The 26,636-nt window shown below is 50.8% G+C and overlaps 7 protein-coding genes across 8 annotated transcripts; 4 read left to right on the forward strand and 3 right to left on the reverse strand.

The window, feature by feature from the left end:
• Nucleotides 1-20: 20 nt before the first annotated feature.
• Nucleotides 21-1,646, reverse strand: TrAFT101_004512 (uncharacterized protein). Its single transcript, XM_024905693.2, has 3 exons — nt 1,493-1,646; nt 1,178-1,420; nt 21-1,091 (listed from the first exon to the last, which is right to left on the reverse strand). The coding sequence occupies exons 1-3, from the start codon at nt 1,503-1,505 to the stop codon at nt 685-687; spliced, it is 663 nt and encodes a 220-aa protein (XP_024765681.1). The 5' UTR covers nt 1,506-1,646; the 3' UTR covers nt 21-684.
• Nucleotides 1,647-1,858: 212 nt separating this feature from the next.
• Nucleotides 1,859-3,701, forward strand: TrAFT101_004513 (uncharacterized protein). The gene is made up of 3 exons (XM_024901624.2): nt 1,859-2,153; nt 2,218-2,558; nt 2,615-3,701. The coding sequence occupies exons 1-3, from the start codon at nt 1,899-1,901 to the stop codon at nt 3,561-3,563; spliced, it is 1,545 nt and encodes a 514-aa protein (XP_024765680.2). The 5' UTR covers nt 1,859-1,898; the 3' UTR covers nt 3,564-3,701.
• TrAFT101_004514 (uncharacterized protein) lies at nt 3,594-6,159 on the reverse strand. The gene is made up of 4 exons (XM_024907185.2): nt 5,457-6,159; nt 4,077-5,362; nt 3,859-4,008; nt 3,594-3,803 (listed from the first exon to the last, which is right to left on the reverse strand). Exons 1-4 carry the CDS (start codon nt 5,688-5,690, stop codon nt 3,764-3,766), a joined length of 1,710 nt encoding a protein of 569 aa, XP_024765679.2. The 5' UTR covers nt 5,691-6,159; the 3' UTR covers nt 3,594-3,763.
• A 1,231-nt stretch (nt 6,160-7,390) lies between these two features.
• TrAFT101_004515 (uncharacterized protein) lies at nt 7,391-12,181 on the reverse strand. Of its 2 annotated transcripts, XM_066127197.1 has the most exons (4): nt 11,827-12,181; nt 11,473-11,642; nt 10,619-11,326; nt 7,391-10,563 (listed from the first exon to the last, which is right to left on the reverse strand). In XM_066127197.1, exons 1-4 carry the CDS (start codon nt 11,941-11,943, stop codon nt 7,785-7,787), a joined length of 3,774 nt encoding a protein of 1,257 aa, XP_065983305.1. In that variant the 5' UTR covers nt 11,944-12,181; the 3' UTR covers nt 7,391-7,784. The 2 variants fall into 2 exon arrangements, with proteins under 2 accessions (XP_065983305.1, XP_065983306.1); XM_066127196.1 differs by lacking the exon at nt 11,827-12,181 and having other exon boundaries at nt 11,473-11,764.
• A 1,463-nt stretch (nt 12,182-13,644) lies between these two features.
• Nucleotides 13,645-19,580, forward strand: TrAFT101_004516 (uncharacterized protein). Its single transcript, XM_024898953.2, has 2 exons — nt 13,645-17,468; nt 17,541-19,580. Exons 1-2 carry the CDS (start codon nt 14,078-14,080, stop codon nt 19,259-19,261), a joined length of 5,112 nt encoding a protein of 1,703 aa, XP_024765676.2. The 5' UTR covers nt 13,645-14,077; the 3' UTR covers nt 19,262-19,580.
• A 505-nt stretch (nt 19,581-20,085) lies between these two features.
• On the forward strand, nt 20,086-20,980 carry TrAFT101_004517 (uncharacterized protein; the record flags this gene model as incomplete). Its single annotated transcript, XM_066127198.1, has 4 exons — nt 20,086-20,303; nt 20,431-20,525; nt 20,593-20,800; nt 20,875-20,980. 4 exons carry the CDS (start codon nt 20,086-20,088, stop codon nt 20,978-20,980), a joined length of 627 nt encoding a protein of 208 aa, XP_065983307.1.
• Nucleotides 20,981-21,357: 377 nt separating this feature from the next.
• Nucleotides 21,358-23,429, forward strand: TrAFT101_004518 (uncharacterized protein; the record flags this gene model as incomplete). The annotated part of the gene is made up of 2 exons (XM_024898991.2): nt 21,358-21,585; nt 21,753-23,429. The coding sequence occupies 2 exons, from the start codon at nt 21,358-21,360 to the stop codon at nt 23,427-23,429; spliced, it is 1,905 nt and encodes a 634-aa protein (XP_024765674.1).
• Nucleotides 23,430-26,636: the final 3,207 nt, after the last annotated feature.

Genomic DNA, 26,636 nt, shown 5'->3' on the forward strand with positions numbered 1-26,636 from the left:
TTCCTAAGTCTGCTGTGTTAGAAAAGCCATTCATTCGGGATATTTAACAGAGATATTTTCAAGAAGCAAAAAAATCTTTCATACAGATCTGCTGCAGTCTATTGGATAACGAGCGGAGCTTACATTGACTCGCCAAATCCGGAATTGAGCCTTGTAGCATGTCAATTATTACAGTGGTAAAGAATATCAAGACGCGCCAGCCCATTACCAGCGCTCTCGAGAGCAGGTCGATTTAACGACTAATACGGACCCAGTCATAGGCGTTGGCTGGATGCCCAGTGAGTTCGTCGACATGTCAGTCCAAAACCTGTGATTCGTAGGCAGCGTACCGTTCAATCTTGCTCACACAAGTCGACTGATCAGCGCCAGCTTCGGGCCCACTGCGCCATCACATCCAGCAAACATTACATTAGGAAGCCTTCGCAACGAACCCTACTAATGGATAAACATGCCTCGATTCTCAGCTCTGCGTGTTCCAAGTGAGAGCACTGGCTCCACGACTCTGTTTAGAGCTGTCTGATGCGATAGGAGAGATGATATGACGGCAAAAAAATAACAAGACGTGGAGAGATAGAAAACAAAAGACTGTTTGCAATATAGAAAATACTATCTAGACAGATCCACCCTATACAACCTAGTAAATAAGAAAAAAAGAAAATATTCCAAGTTTGCCTACAAGTTTGCCTATGCCTCTCTTCTGGCCTTCACGCCGCTGCCGTTCAAAAAGTAATACACTGGCAGAAACAAAAGAGATCCAATTACAGAAAGGCCGGTGCTGTAGAGCTGCCACAAAAACACCAGCAGAGGTCCCAAAAACGGCAATACAAACGCGACAAAGTCGTTTGTTTGATACAGATCCTCTTGGCTGGTGATGTAATATCTCAGCCTCTCTTGTCCTGGGCCGGAGAGCGCAGACGACGATCGACCGTCTGTGCCATTTTTCGCAGGCAGCTGTCCAGGCTCTGATGAGGATCTTTGCGCGAGCTGCAAGACCGAGACGAGCTTGACGGAAGAGCTATGGAAGGGAATAAACCATATTGAAAAGTTCTGCCGGATAGTGACGAACAACGTCCTGTTGCGCTGATCGAATACTGAGACTCCAGGTTAGCGATCAAGATGCGCTCATTTTTGATACACCGCTATTCAGTTTCTGCAGCTGTAGATTCAGGCAACGTACCAGCCGAGTCTACTGTGAGATCAATGCGCGGACTCAGCGTGCGATACCAGCGGTATATACCGAGGATGAGCCAACGCGAATCGAGATCCCTGGCCAGCGGAATAGAGCCCTGTGAGAAGGACGGAACGCGACAGAATGGGTGGATGAAGGATGCGTTGGGGAGAAAGTAAGTGTTGAGCGTGTCTTCTTGCTGCTGCGGCGAGCCTTTGGTGAGAGTGTCAATGACAGAGGCGATTTCTTGAGCTAGAATTGAATTATTGTTAGAGATCACGATGAGAATTGACAAAAAAATGGAAATGGGGTTTAGCAAATTACCTGGATTCTCCATGGTGCTGGTATGTGAAACTTGTACGCGACAAAGAAATGAGTTGACGGAATTGAGTTTGAAAAGCCTGAAAAGTATGAAAAGTGCAAAGTTTGGCCGTTATGAATCTCATTTCTGGCGTTTGTTTCAGGGATTCGTGCTGCTAGCTCGCAATCACATGCCAAAGCAGGGGAAGCATCTCGCGATAAAATCGTTTCCAGATTCGGCATCGATGAGTTCATCCAAGTGGAGAACGAGCCGGCTTTGAAACTGTGACGTCAGAATAACGAAGGGTTCGCAAGGCGGGTTGAGTTGGAAGGATGGAAGAAGAAGCGTTATAAAAGTCTGTTTTCTGTCAATCTCACTCTCACTCGTGTTTTCTTCTTCTTCAGAGACTTTGCTGTATGAGCCGCAACCATGCCTCGAGACTCGGGCGTCGCGAATCCGCTCTTCCACCCACTCCTCTTCCTCTACCAGCTGCTGCAATGGGTCATTAACACGGCCATTGCTCCCAATGCACCCCCTCAAAACACCGAGTTGAAGCGTCCAAAAATTGCCATCATCGGTGCTGGACTGACTGGCGTTTCGGCGGCGGCTCACTGTGTTGGCCATGGCTTTGACGTGACGATTTTTGAGGCGGGGCCAAGGGAACGACTCGGTGGAATTTGGAGTGTAAGCCACCATCTTGTAACAAAAATAGAAGAGAGAGAAAATGACTTGCTAACTCATGTTATAGAGGGTTAATGAAACATCCGGTCTCCAGATCCACTCCATCATGTACCGCTTCCATCCCTCTGTCAAATGGGAGCGCGGCTATCCCACCCGCAAGGAAATCGTAGAGCAAATCGAGCAAGTATGGAAGCGCTACGGCCTGGACGAAAAGACCAAATTTGGCGTCAAGGTCAAGGGCCTCAAACAGGACGAGCAGACGCGATGGATCATCAACAATGACCCGTCTCTTGGTCGGTTTGACGGCTTGATTGCGGCGATTGGAACCTGCGGCGATCCCAAAATGCCACACATCCCTGGCATGGAAAAGTTCAAGGGTGAAATCTATCACTCTAGCGAACTTACTGGGTGCGTTTATTCATAAAATATTTGCATCTTCAACGAGCTAACATTTGCGATTATAGAAAGGATGCAAAGGGTAAACATGTCGCTATTATTGGCGGAGGAGCATCAGCCGTGGAAGCGCTCGAATTTGCATTTTCTGCCGGCGCAGCCAAAGTCTCAATTCTCTCTCGGTCTGATAAATGGATCATTCCGCGGAACATGATTATAGACACCTTGCTTAGTCTCAACATCTTTGGCCAAGAAACTTTCCTCTCCTTCATACCCGAATTCCTTCTCCGCAAGCTCTTTTACCGAGATCTCGAGGATCTGGCGCCAACTCATGACAAGGGCATCTTTATGGGCACACCAATGGTCAACTCTGATGTCATGGACAAGCTTCGTCAGGGCAAAGCAGAATGGGTTCGCGGAGACATTGAAGGATTCAAGAAGAACGGCGTCATGGTCAATCGTCGTTCTCGCGGCGTTCCAAAAGACGGTCCGGGCCACGAGGAGCTCATCAAGTCAGACATGGTCGTCATGGCGACTGGTTTCAAACGACCTTCACTAGCAATACTTCCGGATGATTGTTTCCAAGATCCATATGGACCACCAAACTGGTATTTGCAAACTTTCCCTCCAGCACACCCCTCCATCTCCGCCATCAACTCTACGTTTGTGGAGGCAATTGGCACGGTTGGTAACTGGCACATTGGCATCTACACTCGCATCCTTCTCATGTTTCTGCTTGACCCCTTGACACGGCCGAGTCGATGGTGGATGGAGCGCTGGATCGATATGACGCGCACGCTGAAAAAATTCAGCCCAATGGGTGCTTTTGACTTCTTCACATATCTCGAACTAGTCTGGTGGTTCGTCTTTTGCGTGACATTTAACCCGTTCCGATGGAAGTGGGCGCTGTTTGTGTTTTTCGGCATTGGCATTGGCATTCCGAATGCAATCATGAAGCATGAAAAGAAGTTTATGAATGGGGAGACTTACAAGAATAGAGATGAGGGGACAAGCTTTTAGTGGAAAGAGTTTACATTTGGGATATATCATGCGGAATAGTCTACAAAAAAAGCTTAAATGATAAATAGAGAAAATATGTAGATTCAAACGTCCATCTACGATGAATACAGATATTGACAAAAGATAAAAATTACTGAGTCCATCACCAACCAAGTATTTCTTACCCTCGATCCAAGAAGCTTCTTTGCTGCGTATCAGAATCAGCCAAAGATTTTGTCGAGAATTTTTTCGAGCCCGTTTCTAAGGCATGATATGTTAGTCTTTATTACATAGAGAATGGATAGGAAGAGCATACCTTGGTGGAGTAGGAATATAATTTCTCTGGTACTCCTCAATCTCATCCAAGTCCTTGAAAAGGTCAATTTCTTCTGGCTTACGAATCTCTGTCTTGCGGATGAATTTGTAGCCAAAGTATAAAACCGGATATACAAAAATCATTGCATAGCTATCAGTTCAAAGATGTTAGCTTGCTTATTGATTGTAAAGCATGCTTGTCACATCGGAAATACTTACGAGAACAAGAAATCTGCAATTTTCCACATGCCAGGCAGAGGCAAGAAAACGGTATACCCGCCTACAAAGGCCATGACAAACGTCCAAACCAATGCATAATAAGCGGCATAAGGCATAAACCACGCCTTATATGGCAGCGAGTCACGGCTGATGCCTTGTGCCTTGAGCGCTCGGTGGAAGCAAAGATATGACACGCACACAGCGCAGAAGTTGATAAGCTGAGATGCCGTCACCAGAGAAACAAACCAGTTCAAAACAACCGCCGTGTTGGATGAGAGCTGGAGGAACGAAAGCAGCGCAAAGAGCAAGGTGCAGCCAACGCAGTAGACGGGGATACCAGCCTTTGTGCATGTTGTCAGAAACCTCGGCGCTTTTCCTTCCAGAGCAAGGCCGTACAAGGAACGAGAAGCGCAGTAGACGTAAGAGTTGCCCGCAGAGAAAGCAGCAGTCAAGACAGCCGCATTGACAATGTGTGGGAGAACTTTGATTCCGAGGCGGTTCATGGCAACGACATAGGGAGAAGCAGCGGCGCCTGGCTTGGAGCTTGCAAAAGCCGCAATGAGCTCACTGTCGTTGTACGGAACGAGAATGCCCACGCAGAGAGATCCCAGGATGAAGAAAGCAGTCAGTCGGTAAAACACGGCGTTGTAAGCTCGTGGCATCACCACACGAGGATTCTCAGCTTCACCAGCGGCCATGGAGACGTAATCCGGTCCGGCAATGGTGAATGCTGCCTGAATGAGGCACTGTAAGAAGCCCAGCCAGCGTCCCAAGCTGCCTTCATAGTACAATTCCGCAAAAGAGCCCGGCTCATTCCAGTACCGGAATCCAAAACGGTCTTTCTGGGGGTTTCCTCCCAGCATCACTATAAAGGTGAAAAAGATGAGTCCCACAATGAGGAGAACCTTTCCAATGGCAGCCCAGAATTCCGTCTCGCCGTACCATTTCACCGCCAGCACATTGATGAGAGCATAGAGAACAATGACAATGGCTATAACCGCCGCCGTAGGAATGGCATCGGTCCAGAAACGAAGAATAAAATTGCAGGCCGTCACTTCAAAGGGAACCAGCGCGGCCTCGAAGATGAAGAAGTTCCATCCAGTCGCAAATCCAAAGGCCTCGTCGACGTAGCGACCGGCGAATCGAATAAAGGGCGAGGATATGGGCAGGTAGGTGACCATTTCCGCCATGCAGAGCGTTACGGCGAGGACAATGGTGCACCAGAAGCTGAAGGCGATGAAGAGACTGCCGGGGCCGCCATTGAGAAGACCTTGGCCAATTTGAACCTATAACATGAGATAATGGAATGCCGTATAAGCAAATGATACGATGTAGGAGCAAGTGAATGAGAAGAGTATTGCAGATTTGTACTATACGCACATAAAGAACGGTGCCAATGGTGCCTCCAATGCCAATGAGCTGGATATGCCTCGCTTTAAGCCGTCGATGAGTCGTGTCTCGATTCGTGTCACCGCCGGAAGACAAAGAAACTCGGATATCCTCGAGAGATTCTGAACGGTCCGTGACAGCACCTCCGCCCTTGATTTCACCACCATTGCCGGCTTTTTCCTTTTCCTGGCTGGGATACGCTGGGAGGATCCCGGAAGAAGCCATGGTGATGAGTTTTTGTCTGTTTACCGACTACAGACAATTCACAGCTCGTGTAATATATGTATATAGGTCGGCCAATTGGCAGCCGAACTTATCGTCTATCTTACGCAATTGCGAGACAAGTTATAGCTCCAAGACCGCTACCTAAGATCTTGGGGTGAAAAAAAAAAAAAAAAAAAGGAGGAGCGCAAACAGCTATGCGCCCAGGAGAAGGAGTATAGAAGCAGCTTAAATGACAGCTTCCGACTCCTTCAGCGTATAGACTTGAGAAGAAGAGAGAAGAACTCGACTACGAATTCCATGCGTCGCGACTGTTCCTTTCGGTTGTCCTTCAGCAAATAACCCGGTTTTTTTATCGACAGAGGCAGCAATCGTTGGTTAAGCACCGAGACAAAAGCGAGACAAAAAAAATTTTTATGTCGTACAAAACGTCAACGATAAGAAAAAAGCAGATGAGAGAGAAGAAGCCTCTACGAGAGACATGTGTATTTATTTATTTATTTCATTTGGGCCGAGGGAGGGGAGCCGAGCCGACTTTAGTTTGCGGGTCTCTCTCTCTCTCTTCTCTGCCATATAGTGGGCCAATCGAGGAATAAAGCTCATCGTCGTCTTAGCTTCTGAAAGCGGTCTGGTCGTGTGAGCCAAACTGGGAAAAACTGGGCAAAGGTTGGACGGCCGTTTGAGACACGAAGGGCGTTTGTTATCTTTCGCCCGTGTTTCTAGACCTTGGCTGGCTTGTGGTGGCCGTTTATGCTCGCAGCCATTTTTTTGACGTCCCCCACATAAATGCCAAATCCGGGGATGGAAAAAGTGTGCTTTTATATAGTATTCTACTCTCATATAATACCTCATTTCGAGATAACAGAAAATCATACTCAAATAGCAGACTGCCGTTGAAAGTCACTCCCCTTCGTCTCCTTGGACAAACGGGCAGAGTTTTCAGGCCATGCAAGAATTTGAAATTTTCAAAACAGCAAAACCGTTTGGCCAGGCTGCAGGCTAACGCAATCTCGCTCTAGCCTCTCGCTGATCTCGAGAGAAAAGTTGGGGGAGCGGGCGTGGGGTCACGGCTTTGACAGGCCATGCCATCCCATGTGAGAAACGAGGTTGCATAAGGGATACATCATGCCTTGCGGCGGGCATGCAGCCGGTGATTCGAGATCGATCTAGAATGCCCAGATCAGCCAACTGAAGCCACCACACTTGCTAAACAAGTGGCGCAACTCTATGCTCTACCTTGTTCCTTAGCACCCCTCGCTGGCCCCGGACAGCTACTCTGTAAATTGCTTCATGCACACTACTACTCCAGCAGCCCACTGCCCAGCCTTTTCTGCCCTTGTCCAAACAGCTGAGACGCCAGGCAGCCTCGGTTGAAAGGATCCATCCGTAAATGACATCACCTCGGCCCCGTATATTGTAGTGGAATCTATCCCAGTCGATGTTCACGGGCCATGAATCGCTCCACCGACGCACCAGTAAGCAGAAACGAGGCCAACGCATGTAACGAATGCTTTTTCGTTGCTTTAGTGCCTGTACAAGACAACACTATTCGTATCCAGCTTAAGCGGTTCGGCTCAGGTGGAGATGGCCCACCCTGTTCCTTTTCAAAAAGAGAAAAAAGGCTTGTTGAATCTGAATCTGCGAGTCATGTCAATAAGCCTACATCAAATCACTGGCGGAACGGAAATGGCACAGAATCTCTGCCCATATTCAACTAGGTACTTCATTATAAGTGTCCGCTTAGAGCAGATTATTAAAAAGAAAGGCTTTTATATATCGAACTATACCAGTAGCGTACAATGTATGGACTTTGATAATGTACAGTCCATATCCTCTCCTTCATATGAGACCTAGGAAATATATATATAAACACATATACTCAAACATTTTCGTTTAGTACCACGCATAACAAAGGAAAAGAGCCACCTTGTCAGTTGCTCATGCCATAGAAATTACATATAAAAAAAAAGACATCCAAAATCATCGCCCAGCCAAATCAAGCTCCTTGACGATGCACTCTTTCAACATTTTGGCCAGACAAAAAGGAAACAATAGTGGGTATCGTTCAAGCACTGCGCCACCCATCTCTCCAACATCTTACAACTCATCTTTGCCATGCTTCGCTGCGTCTGTTGCCTTGCTCGCAATGCTTCCCACCTTCTCGCCTACTGATCCAGCAGCCGCACTGGCCTCGCTCGCCAAGCTTGCCATGTTCTCCGTCGCCGTAGCGTATGCGGCACGAAGTCGAGATAGTACACTCTCCGTAAAAGGCGCCTCCCGGCCAACAATCAACTCCGAAACAAGCTCGCTCACAGATTCGTACTCGTTTGCAGCGCCAGCTGATGCAGTTTGAGTAGCCTTAGCAACGGCCGAAGTAGCACTCGCTACAACTGCGTGCGCGTCCGATACAAGACTATCATACCATCCAATCGCCGCTGGTGTTGGTTGCCCATACACCTCAATGCTCAGCTGGCTAACGATAGTCCCCCATGTCTCTCCAATGGCTACTCCAGCGTTGTAAATCTGTCCAGCCGCAGCATCGTGCAAAGAGTTTATAGATTCATCCACAGCATCAACCGCAGAGGCAACATTCTCGGTGGCCTTGGAATAGGCAGATTCAGCAGCCTTGCCCGCAGCAGAGGCCATTGAAAGTGCAGAGTCAGCAAAAGCCTTGGGTGTCGGAGTTGGTGTGGCCGTTACTGAGGACCATGCTGACGAAGCGGCAGATATGAAGTTGTTGTAGCGGTCATGCGCAACGCCAATCCCAGCGTAATAGTTGTATTTGGCCTGTTCGTAATATTTGTCGAAAGCACCAGTCGGAGTAGGTGTTGCAGTTGCTAATCCCAAGGCGATCAGAGCACTTTGATACCGAAGCTCAGCCCAGAGCTTACCCTCATTCAGGCGCTCCGCAGCAATCTCCTCTACTTTGCTCCAGTCTACCAACGTTGGGGCAGCCTGGGTAGTCGTTGGCGTACCATAAACTCCGGCAGACGCAGCATCGACAACCTGTTGCAGCTTGGAACTGGCCGCAGCGATTGCTTGGTCGTAGGCACCCGATACCGAGGAAAGAAGCTGGTTTTGAACGGCTGGGGTTGGAGTACCGTGGATTTGCGCGGAAATAATCGATACTGCACTTGAATACTGGCCAGATGCTAAAGAAATTGCGCTGGAATAGGCTGCCTCAGCGGCTTTAGTCGCGCTAGATAGAAAATCATCATCATCAGTTTCATCGTCCTCGTCCAAATCCAAAATGGGTTGTTGTCGTCCAGAAACTACCTGAGCGGCCGCACCAAGGAAAGTCGCCTTAACGGAAGCGGTATCATCATCCAGGGATGCTTTCTCTTGTTGCCTTGAAGTTTCGTCCTCTTCCAGGATTTCAGGCTCGGTTACCAGCACCTCTTCAGTAGAGGGTTCGGCGACAGGTTCGGCGACAGGTTCGGTGTCAGATGCGGCGTTGTTGGGGGTCAACAGAGGCTCCTCCGGAACAATGGGGCTGGATTCTTCATCTTCAGCTCGGTCGACAATAACATGAGGCGTTTCAGGCTCTTTGATATCTTCGTCGACAAATACCGGAAGTTCCTCGGTCTGGTGGGTAAGTGGTTCCTGATCTTCAGCGGGGATATCAGTGAATTCCATAACATGTTCAAAAAGATTCGAGCTCGCTTCCTCAGTAGCATCGGAAGCTTCGCTTGACTCTACGTCAGACGATTGCTCGTCCAAGGAAGCACCGTTGACGGCAGGTTCGGATTCCAAAGGCGTGGCCTCATCGGTAGTCTCCTCAGTTACCTCTTGCTGGGTGGTATCCACGACGGTATCCCGGACGGTGTCAAGAAGCGGTGAAGAAGAATTGCTATCAGAGGTTTTTTCATCAGCGGCAGCATCAACATCTCCTTCCTCTTGCTCATCAGACTCTACTGATTCTTCAGCTACCGGAGGGTTCTGTGCTAATTCAGCAGCTTTTTCCATCGCCTCAGAATCAAAATTGTCCGTAGCATCATGTGCGATAAGCTTCCACTGAGCGACCCGCTTGAGGCGGGCTAGCTCTTTGGCAGCCGTGGAGGCAATGGTCATTCCATCCTCCTCAACAAATGCCGCTGCATCCTGTGCGTCGAGCAGCGTAGGGTGAGTGATGATGAGTTGCTTCAGATCTTCAGTCCAGTCGGCGAGCACCTCCTTCAGCTCATGATACTTTGCCCAGTCCTTGTAGCTAACCCCGTCGGTCCAAGCCCACTTCATACCAAGTTGCTGCAGTGCAAGATTTCTAGTCTCGTCAAGGATCTGGAAATGGACATCAGCGGCTCTGAGAACTCTGGCTTGCAGATCAGTATCGTATTCTTCTCGCCATGTCCTAATGTCTTGAGCAGCCTGCTTGATAACTATGCCGGCAGATCTGATGGCGCCAATGACTTTCTCTTCAGCGTCTTCCAGCGATCCACCGGCACTCTCTGCGACAATGCTGGAAATCTTTGCTTTCAGACTATCCGTCTCTGATTGCACTGTGGTTTGGAGCTGCTCAACAAGCGGTTTCCCACTAGAGGGAATCTCTTCAGTGATCATACGGTTCGCAAGCTCGTCAATTCGGTCTTCCATATCGACAGCACCCTCATCAGCCTGGGTAGCGAATTTATTCTGCCACATCTCAAGGTCTTGCGTCACCATCTCGCGAGCCTTTCTCCTTGTCTCTGATTCGTTTTCTCCAGGAGGAGGGGGCTGGACGGGCATCCAGTACGATGACTCTGTCGACTGCCGCTGCTCAGCGCTGGAGGTCGAGCTGAGCGCAGCACGTTCGGAGGCCGTTGTGCTCTGAGACTGTGTCGCTTGGGGGGCCGGTTTACTGAAGGAGGATCGTGGAGGCTCGGTAGTTGTCCTTCGTTTTCTATGTGATGTTAGACAAGGGGGTATTGACAATGAAAACCCAAACCAGTACTTACGTAGCAGAGCTCACTTCGGGAAGCACCTTAGTCCTAGCCCGGTTCTTATATCTTTCCAAGCGCTCGCCAATGCGAACAAGCTGAGGCTCCACGTTTTCGACATAAACCATTCGGACCTGTGGCCACACTGCCTTGTTGAGAAAGGCATTCGTCTTCGCCCAAGTCCAGTGAGCAGCGGGCAGCGCCATCTCTGTAGTGAAGCTGGAAGCAGCACGGTAACCTTGCTGGGCATAGGGCTGTAGAAGCTCGTATGTTGGCAGGACAAACTCGTGGTACAGTTGGAGAGAGTTATCACGACCGACTGCGTAGTAGGGCCCGATAAATTCGCCTGCGCGCTCTAAATGCGGAGCAATGGACTCCTCGTACTGCTTCTGGGACAGAGCGCGGACCTGCTCTACTTGAGGCCGACCGTGCTTCTCCCATTGAGCCCAAACTTGTTCTTGGCCCTTTTCAACCCACGGCGCACCATATTGCACGACATAGACGCGCGCCGGCGTTAGGATGTGAGAATCGACGGTGTTGTAGTAAGGCCACGCAAAGTCCACGTATGGTTCAACATATTGCTCGTAACAAGGCAGCGTATACGGGGCGATGGCCTCTTTGGCTTGGAAATACGGCTTGCAGATGTAGGGAGAATCTTCGCCGCACTCCTCCAGCGTGGAAGGGCAGCGGAACAAAAGCGTGAGGATAACGGCCCAGGTCGCAAGTCTATGCATGTAAACATCAGCACACGCTATCTCCCCGCGCATCGGCATGCACCTGGAGCAGAGAGAGAGAAGATGCGCGCATCACTCCGCCCGGCAAAGGCAGCAATTGGCCGACGGAAAGGAAATCAACACGATACAATTACTCACCTAGCAATCGAGCCAAATACCCAGCCCAGGAATCCGCGTTGTCGTGGCGCAGGACGTTTGTTGCCTACCGTCTGGCCATTCATCTTGCCATTCACATGCGAGGAGCCGTTGCCCGGCTTCAGGCCGCTGGACTCGGCCATGAGAGAAAAGTATGCTCGGTCAAAGTCGTACTAGGAGTGGCGGTCAGTTCGAGGTGGATGTTGGAAAGAAGAAGGGCAAAAATGGGGAAGAAATGGTGACAAAAGTTGAATAATAAACAAAAGGTGAGAAAAGAGTGTAGAAGAAAAAAAAAAGAGGCCAGCTCAGAACGTAATAGAGACTAGAAGGCGCTGAAAAACACCGGGAGGTACCTACCATATTTCTAGTGGATTGGTGGTGCAGCCTAGCAGGTAGCATTTCGTCGGATGGGGGCGCCCCGTAAAGTAGCGGCAAGGTATTGTCGCCCCAAATGTCTCTGTAGAAGTACCGCATCGTTACCGCGGGGCAGCATCGACCTCCGCTGACCCACCCCTGGAGCTGGCGCTGGAGCTGCTGAAGGGATTCAATATTAGACGGAGGACACGATCACGGCGTTTCAGCATAAGCCTTGACTCGAAACAGCTTTTGGGCCTTGCTCAAGGGAGTGTTAGATTAGCCCGTGTGTCAGGAGCTTGGGAGACACGGCTCTGCGGTGCCGAGATGCTGCCAGCGCCGCTTTATATAACCCGGGCGCATTGCACAACCATACACCAAAAGATGGGAGCAAACACGCAAACAAGAAGCGATCGTCTATCTCTGCCAAAGCCCTTACACGTGCACCGCGGCATACTCGTGGGCATTGCTTCACCAGCACACGTCATGGCGCTGTTTCGTCGTTGGCGGCGCTGGCCAGAAGCTTGTTTTTGGCTGCCGTCGACATCAGCGATTAAGCAGCCTCGCATGGGCTGGAGACATGAAACAACACGATTATTGGACCCCCGGCTGGCCACTAGACCGTAGATCCGCCAGCATCAGACGAAGGGTGGGTGTGGGAGAGTGTAGCCGAACAAGATACGTGGTCAAGGTGGTCTAGATGGCTATGCACCATGTCCATTATTAGAAATCGTAGAGCAATAGCTGATGCCTTTGAACGGCACACGGGTACTCCGACGTAGGTGCGTATATTACTACTAGTACTAAGTAGTCCCAAAGTAGTGGTGGACAGCATCAGCCAAGGCGCCGTCTCGATCCGGTGAAAAAAGAGGTGTTGCTGGCATTCCAGAGGGACTATGAGTACCTTACACTGGCGTACCATGGACAATAGTAGAGTCAAGGTTCGTCGCCTTTGGTAAGATGTGAGTTGTGGGCAATGTTGCCACATTGGAGTCGATATCGTCATCGCGTCAACGCCTCTGCGTGCAGAGCAAGGGCTGTGCAAGATATGCATAAGAGCCTGCTTTTTATAGGAAATGGATAAGCGCCGCCGTAACCATGCTCAGCTTGTGCTTTCTCCAACTTAAGTCTTCACAGCCGTACATGTTTACGCAGAAGCCGAATATATGGCTTGGGCACTAATGCAGAGCATCTTCCCTAAGAGGCGTCAAACTTGGATACGCAATGAACCCAGCCTTTGGGTGACTCAGCATGAAGCATTACCACGAAGTTATGATGTGTGCAAATTAAATCAAAGATAAACAAGAGAAGAAATAGCAGAAATCATTGATATGACAACCCGCCCAATCTGCTCTGGGTGAATCCCTATCATCTATCTCACTAGTATATCCTAACGGCAGTCAGTCTAGCAATAGGCGAATACAGAGAACGCAGTACAAATGACTGAAAACGGTGAGCATAATAAATCCATACAATTGAGGTTAACAGGTAGGTAGTCATACTTCCTTCTATTGCTGCCATGTCGTTACTTTGGCAGAAAGAAAAATATAACTTTGTATAGCACAAAGCATCTTACCTCACATCTCTAAATGCTATCTGCCATTGAAGTCACAGTGCATGTTGAATAAAGATGACGAGTACCTGCTATCCGTCCCAGTCTTCAGGCGTCGTGACCTGATATATACTAGCGCAGCCGTGCGGCTTCTCTCCGGCCACCAAGTCGCCGTCCAGTACCCACGGGTGTGCTGCTCGCTACCGCTCCAGTACCTGCAATCCTGCGGTACGTCTCGCTCACCCGCCCGCACGCACGGACGACCAACGCTCGCCGTGGCGTTTCTCCGTGTTCCGCTGAATCCTAGAATTTCTGTAACTCAGACTTATCCATCTTCTTCGATACATCCATTCTCCTGCATCTGGAATTCCCCGCTTCTTCCCTCAGATTCGCCCAAAGCATTGATAGCTTGCGAACGCCCGGCAGCTCCCGGCCCAAAAGACGCTCGACCTGTTCTGCCGCCAAAGGGCGAGATCCGCTTGATAACATTGATAGAGGGGCGGAGACTTTGCACGGCACAACCCGCCACAAGGCTGTCTGGCCGTCTTTCTTCAACACGCCTCGCCCAACAGCATTTCCCGAACAGCTCAAGCCCATGGTTTCTCCAAGCTCCCTCCTTCGATAACTTCCCCATCGTGGGCGCCTCTTTTTTCTCTTCCTCGCAGCCTCCAGAGAGAGCACAGCACCTCTGCTGCGTCAATCATGGAGGACGCCGCCTCGGACACCGGGCCCGCGGCCCAACAGCATCGATACGACGATCGCCTCAACACCGCTGCAATCGATACGGCACCTGCGATATGCCGCATATGTCGTGGAGAAGGCACGCCGGTAGAGCCGCTCTTCTACCCATGCAAATGCAGCGGCAGCATCAAGTACGTCCACCAGGATTGCTTGATGGAGTGGCTCTCGCACTCGCAGAAGAAGTACTGCGAGCTGTGCAAAACGCCCTTTCGATTCACCAAGCTGTACGCTCCAGACATGCCGCAGTCGCTGCCCATACACATCTTTGTCGAGCACATGGCCAAATATATGTTCCGCAACCTGCTGGTATGGCTGCGGGCAGCCGTGGCCATTAGTGTATGGGTGTTTTGGCTTCCCTACTTCATGAGGGCCGTTTGGTCCTTCATGTTCTGGATTAGTGATGAAGGTTTGGGTGGTTCTATAATATCGCGGATCAACGAAACCAACAGCACCATGTCGGCGATTCCCTCCTCCATTTTGGCCATTGGAACATGTCCTGCTAGTCCCCTACTTGCAGCCACCACCACCTCTGCGGCTGAGGTCGAAGCCGTGGTAGGTCAGCTAGAGGGCAAAGACGTTTCAGATTACTTTGTACGATTCTTACTCAACTCATTCACCTCTCCATTATTAGCCTCTGACGGCGAGCTGGGATACGCAGCAAATTCATCTGCAGCGTTAAACAACGCCAGTCAATTCGCCGCTGCAACGACTCTCCTCAGCAACGTTGGCGTTCTTGGTAACCTTACTCGGAACGCAAGCCTGAATCGCGCCATTGTATCCGTACTGGAAGGGCAAATTATCACGGTTCTAGTAATCATCTCTTTCATTCTCATCATCTTGGTCAGAGACTATGTTGTCCAGCAACAGCCAGAAATCAACATGCGGGCTGCCTTTGCCGCCCCTGAAAATGACATTCAGGATGTTCCTGAACCTGGCGAGATTATTCAGCAAGACAACTTGCCGCCGGCAAATTTGCATCCAACAGACTCAGACGATGAAACTTTGGAAGACAGCGATCAAGTTGGTGATCAAGACTGGCAACGGATGCCAGCAGGACGACTCGCGCCAGCTGGCGAGCAAGCATTGACTCCAGACTCTTCAAACCACTCGATGCCCGACCACGACTCTTTCCCGACTTCCAGCACGAATACCTCCTTACAAAACGATCAGCTGAACTCTCATGCACGCGAAGATGCTGATGAAGGCGATGCCGCAGAGGAGCCCACCACTCTCGATGAATATCTGCGAATTTATCGCCGCGCTAATGGCGACTTGCAAGACACACTGCGAATCATTGAAGAAGAAGGGCTACAAGAAAAACTTAAATACTGGGTTGAGTTTACTCGACGATCTACTTCTACTATAGAAAATACGAGTCGTATCGTTACGAATGAGCCTGCCATGGAAGAGGTAGACCAAGAACATCCCGAGCACGAGATCGATTCAGACCATGACACGCTTCAGTCTCCATCCAACTGGAAAGGAAAGGAGCCATGGTCTCCGACGCAGGCAGATCTCGACATCTCAGGGCCTTCAGATGCACCTGAAGATGACTTCTTTGGCGCTACTTCACGACCACGCTCAATGTCAGATGGCCTTCAAGGGCAGTTTTCGGCTAACCCACTGGCGAATAACTCTTGGTCTTTCGATGCGCTTCCCGTAGATGACAAGCCCGATGAACCATCCCAGGCCCTCCCTGCTATTCAAGAACAATTTACACAAGATTTGTCTGATGGCGAGCCCTCGGAAGAGTTCTCGGGACAGCCTAGAGATTTCGATGACGAGGACGACAGCCATTTGAGCAGAGAAGCCTATAGGCGCCTTCCAGATAGAGATACATATCAACGCTACCCTCCACGAGAGATTGAGCAACCCCTCCCGAATCTGAATGAGAGAGAACAGCGCTTGGACGCCGAAATCGAAGCACAGCCGCCTCATGCCAACGGCGCTGCTGAGGAAGCAGCCGTCAATGGCGCTGATGCTCCAGCGGCTGGCTTCGCTGAGAAGATTGCTGATTTCATGTGGGGCAACATGGACGACCTGGATCCTCCAGTCGTTCCTCGCGCTCTTATAGTTGCCGCTCATCGAGCAGCTTTGGATGACATTGCTGCCGAGGAAGCGGTTGAGAGAGCTGCTGGGCAAGGGGCCGCCGCCGGCAACAATGACCGAGATGATCCATGGGTCGACGTTCCAGCGGAGCCTAATGGTGACGATGGCGAAGGCATCGCTGCCGATGACAATGCGGCACCCTTGGACCCTGAAGCAATCGAGGACATGGAAGATTTTGAAGGAGTTATGGAGTTGATCGGTATGCGTGGACCTATTGCAGGCCTTTTCCAGAATGCCATCTTCTGTGCCGTCCTCGTGTCTGTCACCATCTTTGCTTGCATCTTCATCCCCTACAACATTGGCCGTGTCTCTGTCTGGCTTCTTGCAAGCCCCATGCGGGTTGTGCGCCTGCTATTCGAGCTCTCGAAACTGCTGCAGGACGCTACATTCCTGGTTGGTGGGTTGGGCTCCTGGTGCGCGTTGAATTTTGTCGACATCTTCGCGGCCGTCATGGGCGGCTCGGTCAAGGCCCATATCGTCTCAGCCAGGAAAATGTCCTGGGGGCTGTGGACTGGCGCTGCCAGCAGAATCTGCACATTCCTCTTCAAAGACTTCTTCCCCATGTCAGCAACAGAAATTCATAACTTCTCCGCAGTCAGCCACGATGCGCTCAACATTGTCAAGGGCAATGTCGTGTCCGTGTTTTCCAACATTAGCAGTAGCCTAACTACAGCGAATACGGTTGGCTTTGACAAAGTTATGGCTACTACAATGACACTGCTCAGCTCTACCTCTGAGACGGCCATCAGAGTCGCGTCTCTCCTTACAAAGCCCAGTTCATGGGTTATTGACCTGAGCCTGGCTGAAGAATGGCCCTCGCTAGATCCGCAATTGACGTATTGGTCTAGTCTGGACAGATTTTGGGCCATCTTAGCTGGCTACACCACCATGTTCTTAGTCGGTGCTCTGTATCTGAAGAAGGGTAGCCCATTTTCGAGAAACGCAATAGTGCATGCGTGGGAAACTGGAGTTATCGAATCTCTCCAGCAGGCCAGCGGAATCATGAAAGTGATCCTCATCATTAGTATCGAGATGCTCGTCTTTCCTCTTTACTGCGGTCTACTTCTGGATGCGGCCCTGCTGCCACTCTTTGAAGATACTACATTTACGAGCAGAATCATCTTTACTTGCAAGTATCCCATGACATCGGTTTTTGTACACTGGTTCGTGGGCACTGGCTACATGTTCCATTTTGCTCTCTTCGTTTCCATGTGTCGAAAGATAATGCGGCCAGGCGTTTTGTGTGAGTTCTAATTACATTCCTCCCTCTATATTCTATCGCAGACATGATTTCTAATAGTTCTTGATAACACAGACTTCATTAGAGATCCTGATGATCCCGAGTTCCACCCGGTGCGCGACGTACTTGAGCGAAATCTTACAACGCAACTTAGAAAGATCCTATTCTCTGCTTTCGTATACGGAGCTCTGGTAATCGTGTGTCTCGGTGGCATCGTGTGGGGTCTGTCATTCGCAATGCCGAGCGCACTTCCCATCCACTACTCCTCAAACGAGCCGGTATTGGAATTCCCAGTCGACTTGCTCTTCTACAACTTCCTCATGCCACTTGCTGTCAAGTTCTTCAAGCCCAGCGATGCGCTGCATACCATGTACACGTGGTGGTTCCGCAGATGTGCACGGGCTCTGAGGCTGTCGTACTTTCTCTTTGGCGAGAGGAGGGTCGACGAAGAAGGTGTTCTGCATCTCCCAGCTGAAACCCCAGCAGGCAGGATCCCCCATATGGGATACCTCCTCGAGCTCGCAGAAGATGGGAATGCGATTGTTCCAAAGACGTGGCGCGATACCTTTGAGGGCGGTGACTTGAAGCCAACTACGCACATGAGTTCTAGCGAACGGAAAGCTTATCGCCATAAGAAAGCCCGCCTTGTCGAATCTCATCAGCTCGTCAAGGATGGCAAGTTTATCCGAGCCCCCGCGTCTGATCGCATCAAGATCCCGAAGGGTCAGCAAGTATTCCTAACTGTGAGCGAGCGTAACCACCGCAAAGATGGCCGTGCGGACGACGACATATATTCATCAGACCAGTACCTGCAGGTCTATATACCTCCAAATTTCCGCACAAGAATTTTCACATTTATTCTTCTAATCTGGTTATTTGCCTCAGTCACCGGCGTTGGGTTCACCATCATACCCTTGGTGCTTGGCAGAAAAATATTCAAAGAGCTGATACCAGACTACATCAGAACGAATGACATCTACGCTTTCAGCATCGGCGTCTTCTTGCTCGGCTCTGTTGCGTACGCCATAGCCCGCCAGCATACCATACGGAAGAAGATTGGAAAGTGGGTTCGCGAAGCAGAACGCGATATGCTCGAGGGCGAGATTGCTGGGCGAATAGCACGCATTGCTATCCACACGGCTAAGCTCTTTTACGCATACACTGTTCTGCTCGTGGTGTTCCCCCTGCTTACCTCTGCGCTGATGGAGCTATACGTGGCCATCCCTCTGCATACCTACATGCATCCTCCAACGGCAGTTTCGACTTTGAAAGATGAGGGAGCCAACCGCCACACGGTTCGTGTTATCCAGTCTTGGGTTTTGGGCCTGCTCTACCTGAAGTTGGGGAGCCGGATGATCACATCGCTATTCCCAGATAGCCGGGCCTCAGCGGCAGTCCGAAACATTATACGCCGTAGATGGTGGCTACGGCCCAACGTGCGCCTCCTCACACGAGGGTTTGTCATCCCAGGCCTCCTCATATCTTGTGTGGCCATCTACGGGCCGCCAACGGTGGCTAGATTTATCATCAAGCACACTAGCCTTGCTGGAGGCTCAGGTTCAGAAGACGCCGCCGCTGCTGTGACAGCGACGGTGATTTACAGGCAATCATATCCTATTGCGGCGTGTGCCGCCATACTCGCCAAGCATGCCGTTGGATTTATTAAAGTGATGAACCGGTGGACCGCGAGCGTCCGGGATGAGGCGTATCTGATTGGAGAGCGACTGCATAACTTTGGGTCAAGGACGTCGAGCACTAAAAAGACAAAGGTCAGGGCTCGACGGGCAAATGCTTAGAAGAGAAGATACTTGGCCACTTGAAGCAGGGTGCACGCGTTGGGCTTCAAATGACAATGATTTTTATGACAAGGGACCTACCTAGTATGTAAAATGGGTGGTAACTTTAGTATATTTCGCTTGGGCACCCAAGCAGGTTAGACATGAGGCTATTACAGTAGACGATATCCCTACCTTGGGCAGTTGTACACCCTGCGATTAGTACCCGAAGGGATGGAAGTGACAGTTTAATGGCTTTTGTTCAGTTAGCTTAGTATAAAATAGAACGAGATTGGAATAATGAATATGTGTGATTATGGATTTTGCAAGTAGTAGTGCTGCGTAGTGTACTATGAAGATAATGGCATGGATTGTATCCGAAGCAGTCGAGGCATTAACTCCTGTAGACGTTACCCTAGACCAAGACAAGAATGAGGTGCTTTTCTCTTGGGCTTGTGCTACTGGTGAGGCGATTTCAATCTGATTTATTGTAAAGGCTGCCAACAAATCAAAATCCTCACCATAGAATAGCGCGTGGCTGCCGGCATTTTGCAAGTCACGGGCTGCTGTCAGCTGAAGCAATATGGGTGATAATAATCGGGCCTCAATTCTGCCCACGCATTCCGGCCTGCTGTATGAGCCACAAACCACGGCCCCTACGCACGTCGCTATGGATCCCCAGAGACGATCTGACGCACGGAGAATGCACCCGAGCATCATTCCCGACATGCCAATAATTGCCTGCATTTCTGTGCATTTCTATGCATGCGCCGCTCCAATCAGACGCTGCGCGAGTCGAGCTGCTGCGTCTCGTGGCCCGGCGGCTGCATGCATAGCAAGCGTGGATGCGCTGGCAAAAGGAGCGAAGCCCACTATTTTCGCTCCCAGGTCTTGTCGTCCTGCGTTCAGGGCACGGCGCTGCTGCTGCTCTCCAGAATGCACCCCGAGATAACGGAGCCCATGACGCCGCCAGCGCTGACCTGCAGCGGTTCTTGGTGGCCGGTGGCGGTGCGCCACGTGACCCACAGGGGGATCATCCCGCTGTGCTCGCTGCCATGGCCCTGTGCGATGCCGCATTACAGCGCCCGACCCAGCAGTGGTCACAGCCGCCAGCCCGTGTTGCCCATGGCTGCCAGGCCCGCCTAGGCCGCAAACAGCATAGCGCTCGCCATTTCTGATGCAGCCCAAAGGAGAGTGTCGCATCAACATTGTCACGGGCCAAAACATGCAACTTGCAACCGCCAGATCCAGGCTTTTGCGGGCTTCTACTCTGTGACGGCTCAAGGTAAGGTTTTCTTTGTCCGAGGCCGTGCAGAAGCAGGAACCAAAACGAAAAAAAAAAGAGAAAAAAGGTCGGACCTGGACGACGAACTCTGCGCTGCTGGATCCTCGCCGCTCCTCGACTTCGCCGCCAGAACAGCGACGCCGCAACCTCGCGAAATTTGACTCGCTCATCGCGGCTCCTGGTTCTGGCTTCCTTCCTGCTCGCGCATCACAGGGGGAGCGCAGCGAAACGGCTCGATTTTTGGGCGCCTTGGGAAATCCACCTCCAATATATCGGTGAGCGCATGGTTTTAGCGTCCATGGGGGGCGGCAGCAGGTGCTGAAACAGCCATTACTGACCCCCGGTGAAGGCAGTCAGCGAAACACGGCTTCGTCAACGGGCCTTCGCATCGCCGCGATCCACGATCCGATCCTCGATCTCGCTCGATCCTGCGATCAAACCAATTTGATTTTTAGACGACATCTCTACTCTCTTTTTGCATTTCGCTCTTAGTCTCTCTCTGTCTCTCCCTCTCTTGCTGTTTTGCTGCTAGCTCGGGCTCAGTTTGGCTCGCCGGCTTTCCGACGATTACGCTCTTTGACGATCCACGATAAACCACCACTTTGCCAAGTTCTCCTTTGTCTCAACATCTATACATTAAACGATTGCGAGCGCTCCGACGAGATCTTTTCGCGACTCTGAGCCTCATAACGATTCATTCTTTACCGATTTTTCTTTTGTTTTCCCCAGCTACGTCGCACAGCATTCCATGACCACACCGCCCTTCTCAGCAAGAGAGAAAACCGAACCAAGAGAAGACACAACAACACCCAAATCATAGCTTTGATCCGCCATGGCTGAGCCGCCTTCTTCGCCTCCCAGCGAGGCTACCGGTGCCGAAGATGCCTTGTCTTGGTACAAGGCGCAATACGAACTTCTCGAGTCAGAGCTCGCCGAGTTCCGGGAATCCAGCCGAGAATTGGAGCAGGAGCTGGAGAAGGATATTGAACGAGCAGAGAAGCAGGAGAGAGTCCTGAAAGAGAAAGCTGATAGCCTCAGATTCGAGGTGGAAGAGTGGAAGGTAAGCTGAGATGCGCTTCTTTTTTTTTCCTGATCCAAAACTATCATTCGATTTTGGAGGGGGGCGTTCTAGCTCTCTACCCAGCCCCCCTCTCCAATTGCGACTGCTTCAGTTTTATGTCTCAGGTACAACGGCTAATCCCCTAATTTTTTTTTTTTTCGGCACAGAGAAAATACAAAGACTCCAAAGCAGAGACTGCCGCTGCGCAAGCCTCATTAGAAAAGGAGATTACATCACTACGAGACACAAACCGCACTTTAGCGCTAAAACTGAGAGACTCCGAGGTTGCCAACGATGATTTCGAACGCCAGGCGCGAAACACCACCTCCTCGCTCGAGGACATGGAGTCCAAGTTCAACCAGGCGGTTGAGCGAGGGGTCCTGATGGAGGAGGAGATCAAGATGGGCGAGCAGGAGCGAGAGGCTCTCCGCATCGAATCACAGCGGCTGCGAGAGGAGCTTTCGGAGCTCAAGATTGAAGCTGAGCTGATGCAAGACAAGGTCAAGAAGTACGAATCCCGTCATTCGACTATCTCGTCCGACATATCGCTCCTCGGCTCCCCCACATTCGACAAGGCCGCAACGGATATATCCGTCGACTCGGCTGCGAGCTCGCCTCTTATTACAACCCCCCCTGAGATTACCAAATCTCTGGGCGCGCCGACTCCCGAGCTGCTGGATCCACCATCACCCCCAATGTCAGACGTCTCTTCGCACCCGAGGGCGCCATCACGGATCCGGACGCCGGCCCCTGCGACGCTGCGCCGGACCCGAATGCCGTCTGTGGATGCCGGCTCGAGGCCCCGTGGAAGCACACCGGCTCTTGCGACGGGCACGCGAGCTGTCACAAGTGGCCGCCAGTCAATCAGCAGCAACAGCAACGGCGGCGGCGGCGCGCCTCTCCGCGCATCAGCCAACAGGTCAAACGTGTCGTCCCGCAACAGCAACTACAAGATTCCTGCATCCAACTCCCTCTCACATATCCGTCTGCTCACGGCCCAGATGCAGCGACTCGAGGCCAGAGTACACTCAGTACGATCCAAGCTCCCCGCTCCCAACGGTGGCAGCACTCCGCCTCGCCCCCCCTCTCGGCCTGCTCTGGCCGCTGCAACCTCCAACGTGTCGACTCCTACAGTTCGCTCACGCAGGCGCGCTACCACTCAGTCGTCGATATCGATATCTTCTTCGTTGACCGGGGACGACTTGACGCCCACTAGCAGTTATGCTTCGCCATCCAAGACGAGCCACACGCCCAGGATTAGTACATCTGGCGTGAACCGACTCTCCTTCAACACCCAGCTTAGCGACAAGGGTTCAGAAGTGAGCCGGCCGGTCTCACGATCCAGCCATTCATCCAGCCTAGCATCATATACCAGGCCGGTGTCTCGCAACGGCGTGGCGGCCCCACAGCGACCAACGTCACGAAGCTCCATTTCAGGGGTGCGGACGCCGGTTGGCCGGCCGGCATCCTCCTTCAGCTCCTCTGGTCGCGGACACTCTGGCAGTATTAGTGGTAGCAGGAGTGGAATCGATTTTCTAGGAGAAGACTTTGAGCCCGTGTATCGCACGCCTAGTAGGCGAGGTACCTTCTCCACCAGATACGACCTAGGGACAAGCATCAGTGGCATCCCACCGCCGCTACCTGTGAGCGGTATTCCTACACCTGGAAGTGGAATTCCCGCGCCAGGCAGTGCGATACCCGGTCCCAGCTTGAGACGGCAGAGCGGAAGTCGGAGAATTAGTGTGAGCAACGGCAGCATCAGCGGCGGAGGCGTCTCCATTCGATCGGGCCGCACCAGCACGACTGGATTCAGGAAACTGGGCGACTTGGGAGAGACTTATTGAGTACGATGAGCTCCAGCACCGACGAGACTGCACAGCCGTACCGCTCTCCTAGATATCACTTTCCTTGATATTTTTCTTCTTCTTTTTATTACTCTTTTTATTGCGCCAATTTTTATCCATTTTCTCGTTCTCGCTTTGCGTTCAATTGCTTGTCTGTATTTTGGGAACTGGTGCATTTTGATCGCTGTGACAGATGGCGTCACAGAGGCGAACGAGGTGTTGATGAATGATTATGGGCTTTGTTAATTTTGTTTGATTGAAACGCACGGTTGGTTGCTAATATGCCTTGTCCTCTCACTTGAATTTCTTTTTTTATCTATTTTTTACAACACTTATACCTCGACTTTTCATTCCCTTACTACTAAAAAGGGAATGAGGGTCTTGTTCTTGGTATTACACACTTGACTACACTACACGCACACACATGGAAGTTATGAAGAGATGGCACGGGCTGCGCTCGGCGAAGACTAAACATAAATTTCTATAGATTGCTTTTTCATTTGTTTTTTTTCCCGAGAGAAAGGGGGATGAGATGGGAAGTTTGAAAGAGGTGAAGCCGGACTTGGAGAATACCTCTTTAGATATTAAAGATAGTATAGCCCAAAAAAAATTGATACATTGTTTCACCCTCCCTTTTTTGGCTGGCCATTTAGTGTGCATTTGTGAGGACAATGTCACTGATTCGGAATTTTAAATGCCACTATCGCCTGAAGTAGTATTACCTTTCCTACTCCTACCTGCATGTACCACCTAGTATTACCACCTACTGTTTGAAACACCAATATTGCTACTCCTCCCTCCTAGCATTTACCACTACTAATACGGAGTGCTAAGGCGCTGCATTCGGCGAAGGTCACGTAGATGGGGATCGGAATGCCGAAAGAGGTTCGGCCCGGGACGGGGCGTATGCGAAGTATTTAGTTGTATGTGCCTCTGTAAGCCCGAAGATTCGGATGGCGTTCGGATCTACCATACGGTAGACACGGTATGGGTGCGTGTAGGTAGTAGGTAGGTATGAACAGTACGGCATTAAATGCTCTCCTGTTCATTCTCGTTCTATGCTCTGCTCTACTCCTCTATGTCGTATTACTGCACTCTACAGACGGGCGATGGGCAGTCTCTCGGCTGGTAGCGCGGCAGCACCAAGCTGCTCCCCTTGAGCTTTATCTCTGATGTAATGGGAGGGTTATCGGTGCCTGAATCCAGCTAGCAGTGTGCCATTCCGCTTTTAACCGACTAAAGCAGAACCTCGAGATCTATCCGTGAAGCCTCCCATCCGGTTTGGGCAAAGGCGAAGACAGAAGGGAAAAAACCCTCCGAAAGTAAAATAGCGGGAGCCACGGAAACCGCAAAGTCCGGAGGGAGGACCTCCCATTCCGGCGCTTTGTATGGAGTCCGATTGGCTGGAATGGGAAGACCTCGGGATCCACTTGGCTTTCGGCGGGCCCCGAAAAAAAAAATTAATGGATGGTAATGGTTGGGGGTGGGTGTTTGGAAGTTTTTTTTTTTCCTTTGTCTCTGCTTTGCCTTGGTTTTGAGATGCGGGCGATCTTGCTTGGATGGAGATGCATTCGTGAAAGCCGCTTTAGGCAGATGCTGCGGAGTGCCGTTGCTGCATTTATACGGAATACACTAGACTACACACATGTACATGCATCTCCTTTTGGGCCTACAGAGCTATCAGATACTGCAGTAGCACTGGCACTGCTTACTGTGGACGAGCAAATGCCTATCTCGGGCAGGTGGTATTTTGCATCTACGAGTATGTCTGTAGATACTGCAGTCCGGCAGAGAGAAAAGAGAGACGAGATATGGAGTAGCAACTGACACGGTTGACAAGCCGCTCCCCCGAGTTTTTGGGACCCAGAAGCAACAAGTTTAGTAGTTAGGTACTCAAGTACTGTACTACACGCGTAATTACCGCTGAGGCATACTCCATACATTGCTTTCCATTTAGTGGTGCTGAGTGTGTTGGGTGGGACTCAACAATTGGGGGGCCCAGAGAAAAAGAAGAATGATGGGGGAAGTCGGGTAGAAGGGACGGACTGGAGCTGTGCTAACTGTACAAGTATAACTAATTCTTGCAAGGCACGGCTATACTAATGTGCACTACCGAGTGCTAAGCGGTTACTAGTTAGCATCATCTGAATAATAGAATTTTTTTTGTTGGCTTCCTGAGGTGATTACCGGCGGATGCTACGTTATCTTTGGGCTGTCTGTTGCTGTTGCGTGTGTGGTTGATTGCCTGTATGCAGTCCCATCCATGTGTTAAAGATGTAGGTAGAAACGACTGTCAAATAAAATGCGAGCAAATACCTGCCTATCCGTGTGGAATTAAAGATCAGGGTGGTATTCCGTATTACGTTCTTGCCGTTCTGCATACGGTGTATCATGTAGCCCTGATGATGCTGCTTATTCGCCGATGAACCCGATTTGGGAAGCAAAAGCGGGCTGGGAGGCTAAGACCCGGAATCTCAGTCTCGGAGGTGGGGCTGCAGATGTTTAATTTGGTTGTGATGGATCTCACCTGGCTTCTGCAAACCCTCCGTATGCTGTAATAGCTTGTTGATGTCTTGGTTTTAACGTAGTCCAGGGGGGGGGGGGGGGGGATAATTTGAATACGTGATGCTTCGTACCCCCATGCCCTTTTGTCCGCGGGGCCCGAGGGAGGAGCTGAAAAGGCTCAACTCGGCGGCTTGAGCATCGGCCAGGCCATTTGCTGGGAAATATGAGAAATGAGCTCGGCCCGGATTCCGTCTTACTGTCGACGAAATGTACGTGTGTGTATGTAGCATCTTGCTGGGACCTAGGCTGGGGACTCCACAGCAGTTGTAGTGGTAGGCAGGTAGGAGAGTAGACCAAGTAATATACCGCACGGTGAGTGATTTGGGACCTTGATGTCGTCAGTAGTGTGTATGTACAGACAGGCTTATCGCAGTTGTAAGAGGGATTATATTATTGGCTGGGACGAGGTAGATGGTGTGCAGTAGGGATGGCCAAAGCCAAGACAACCAGCAAAACAAGCAGAGGATAGACACACCCGCTTGCTCACCACGATGAATTTAGCCGCACTCCCCAGATGCTAGATCCCTTCCTTCAAAGCAGATCCTCCGCCTTTGCTAGATAGAGACAAGCCGATATACAATACTGCACGAGCTGTAAGGAGGGCTTGTCACACGACCATAACCAAAAGCAGATCAATGATTC

Source organism: Trichoderma asperellum, chromosome 2 (assembly GCF_020647865.1).
Source record: "Trichoderma asperellum chromosome 2, complete sequence".
Classification (NCBI taxonomy): Eukaryota; Fungi; Ascomycota; class Sordariomycetes; order Hypocreales; family Hypocreaceae; genus Trichoderma; species Trichoderma asperellum.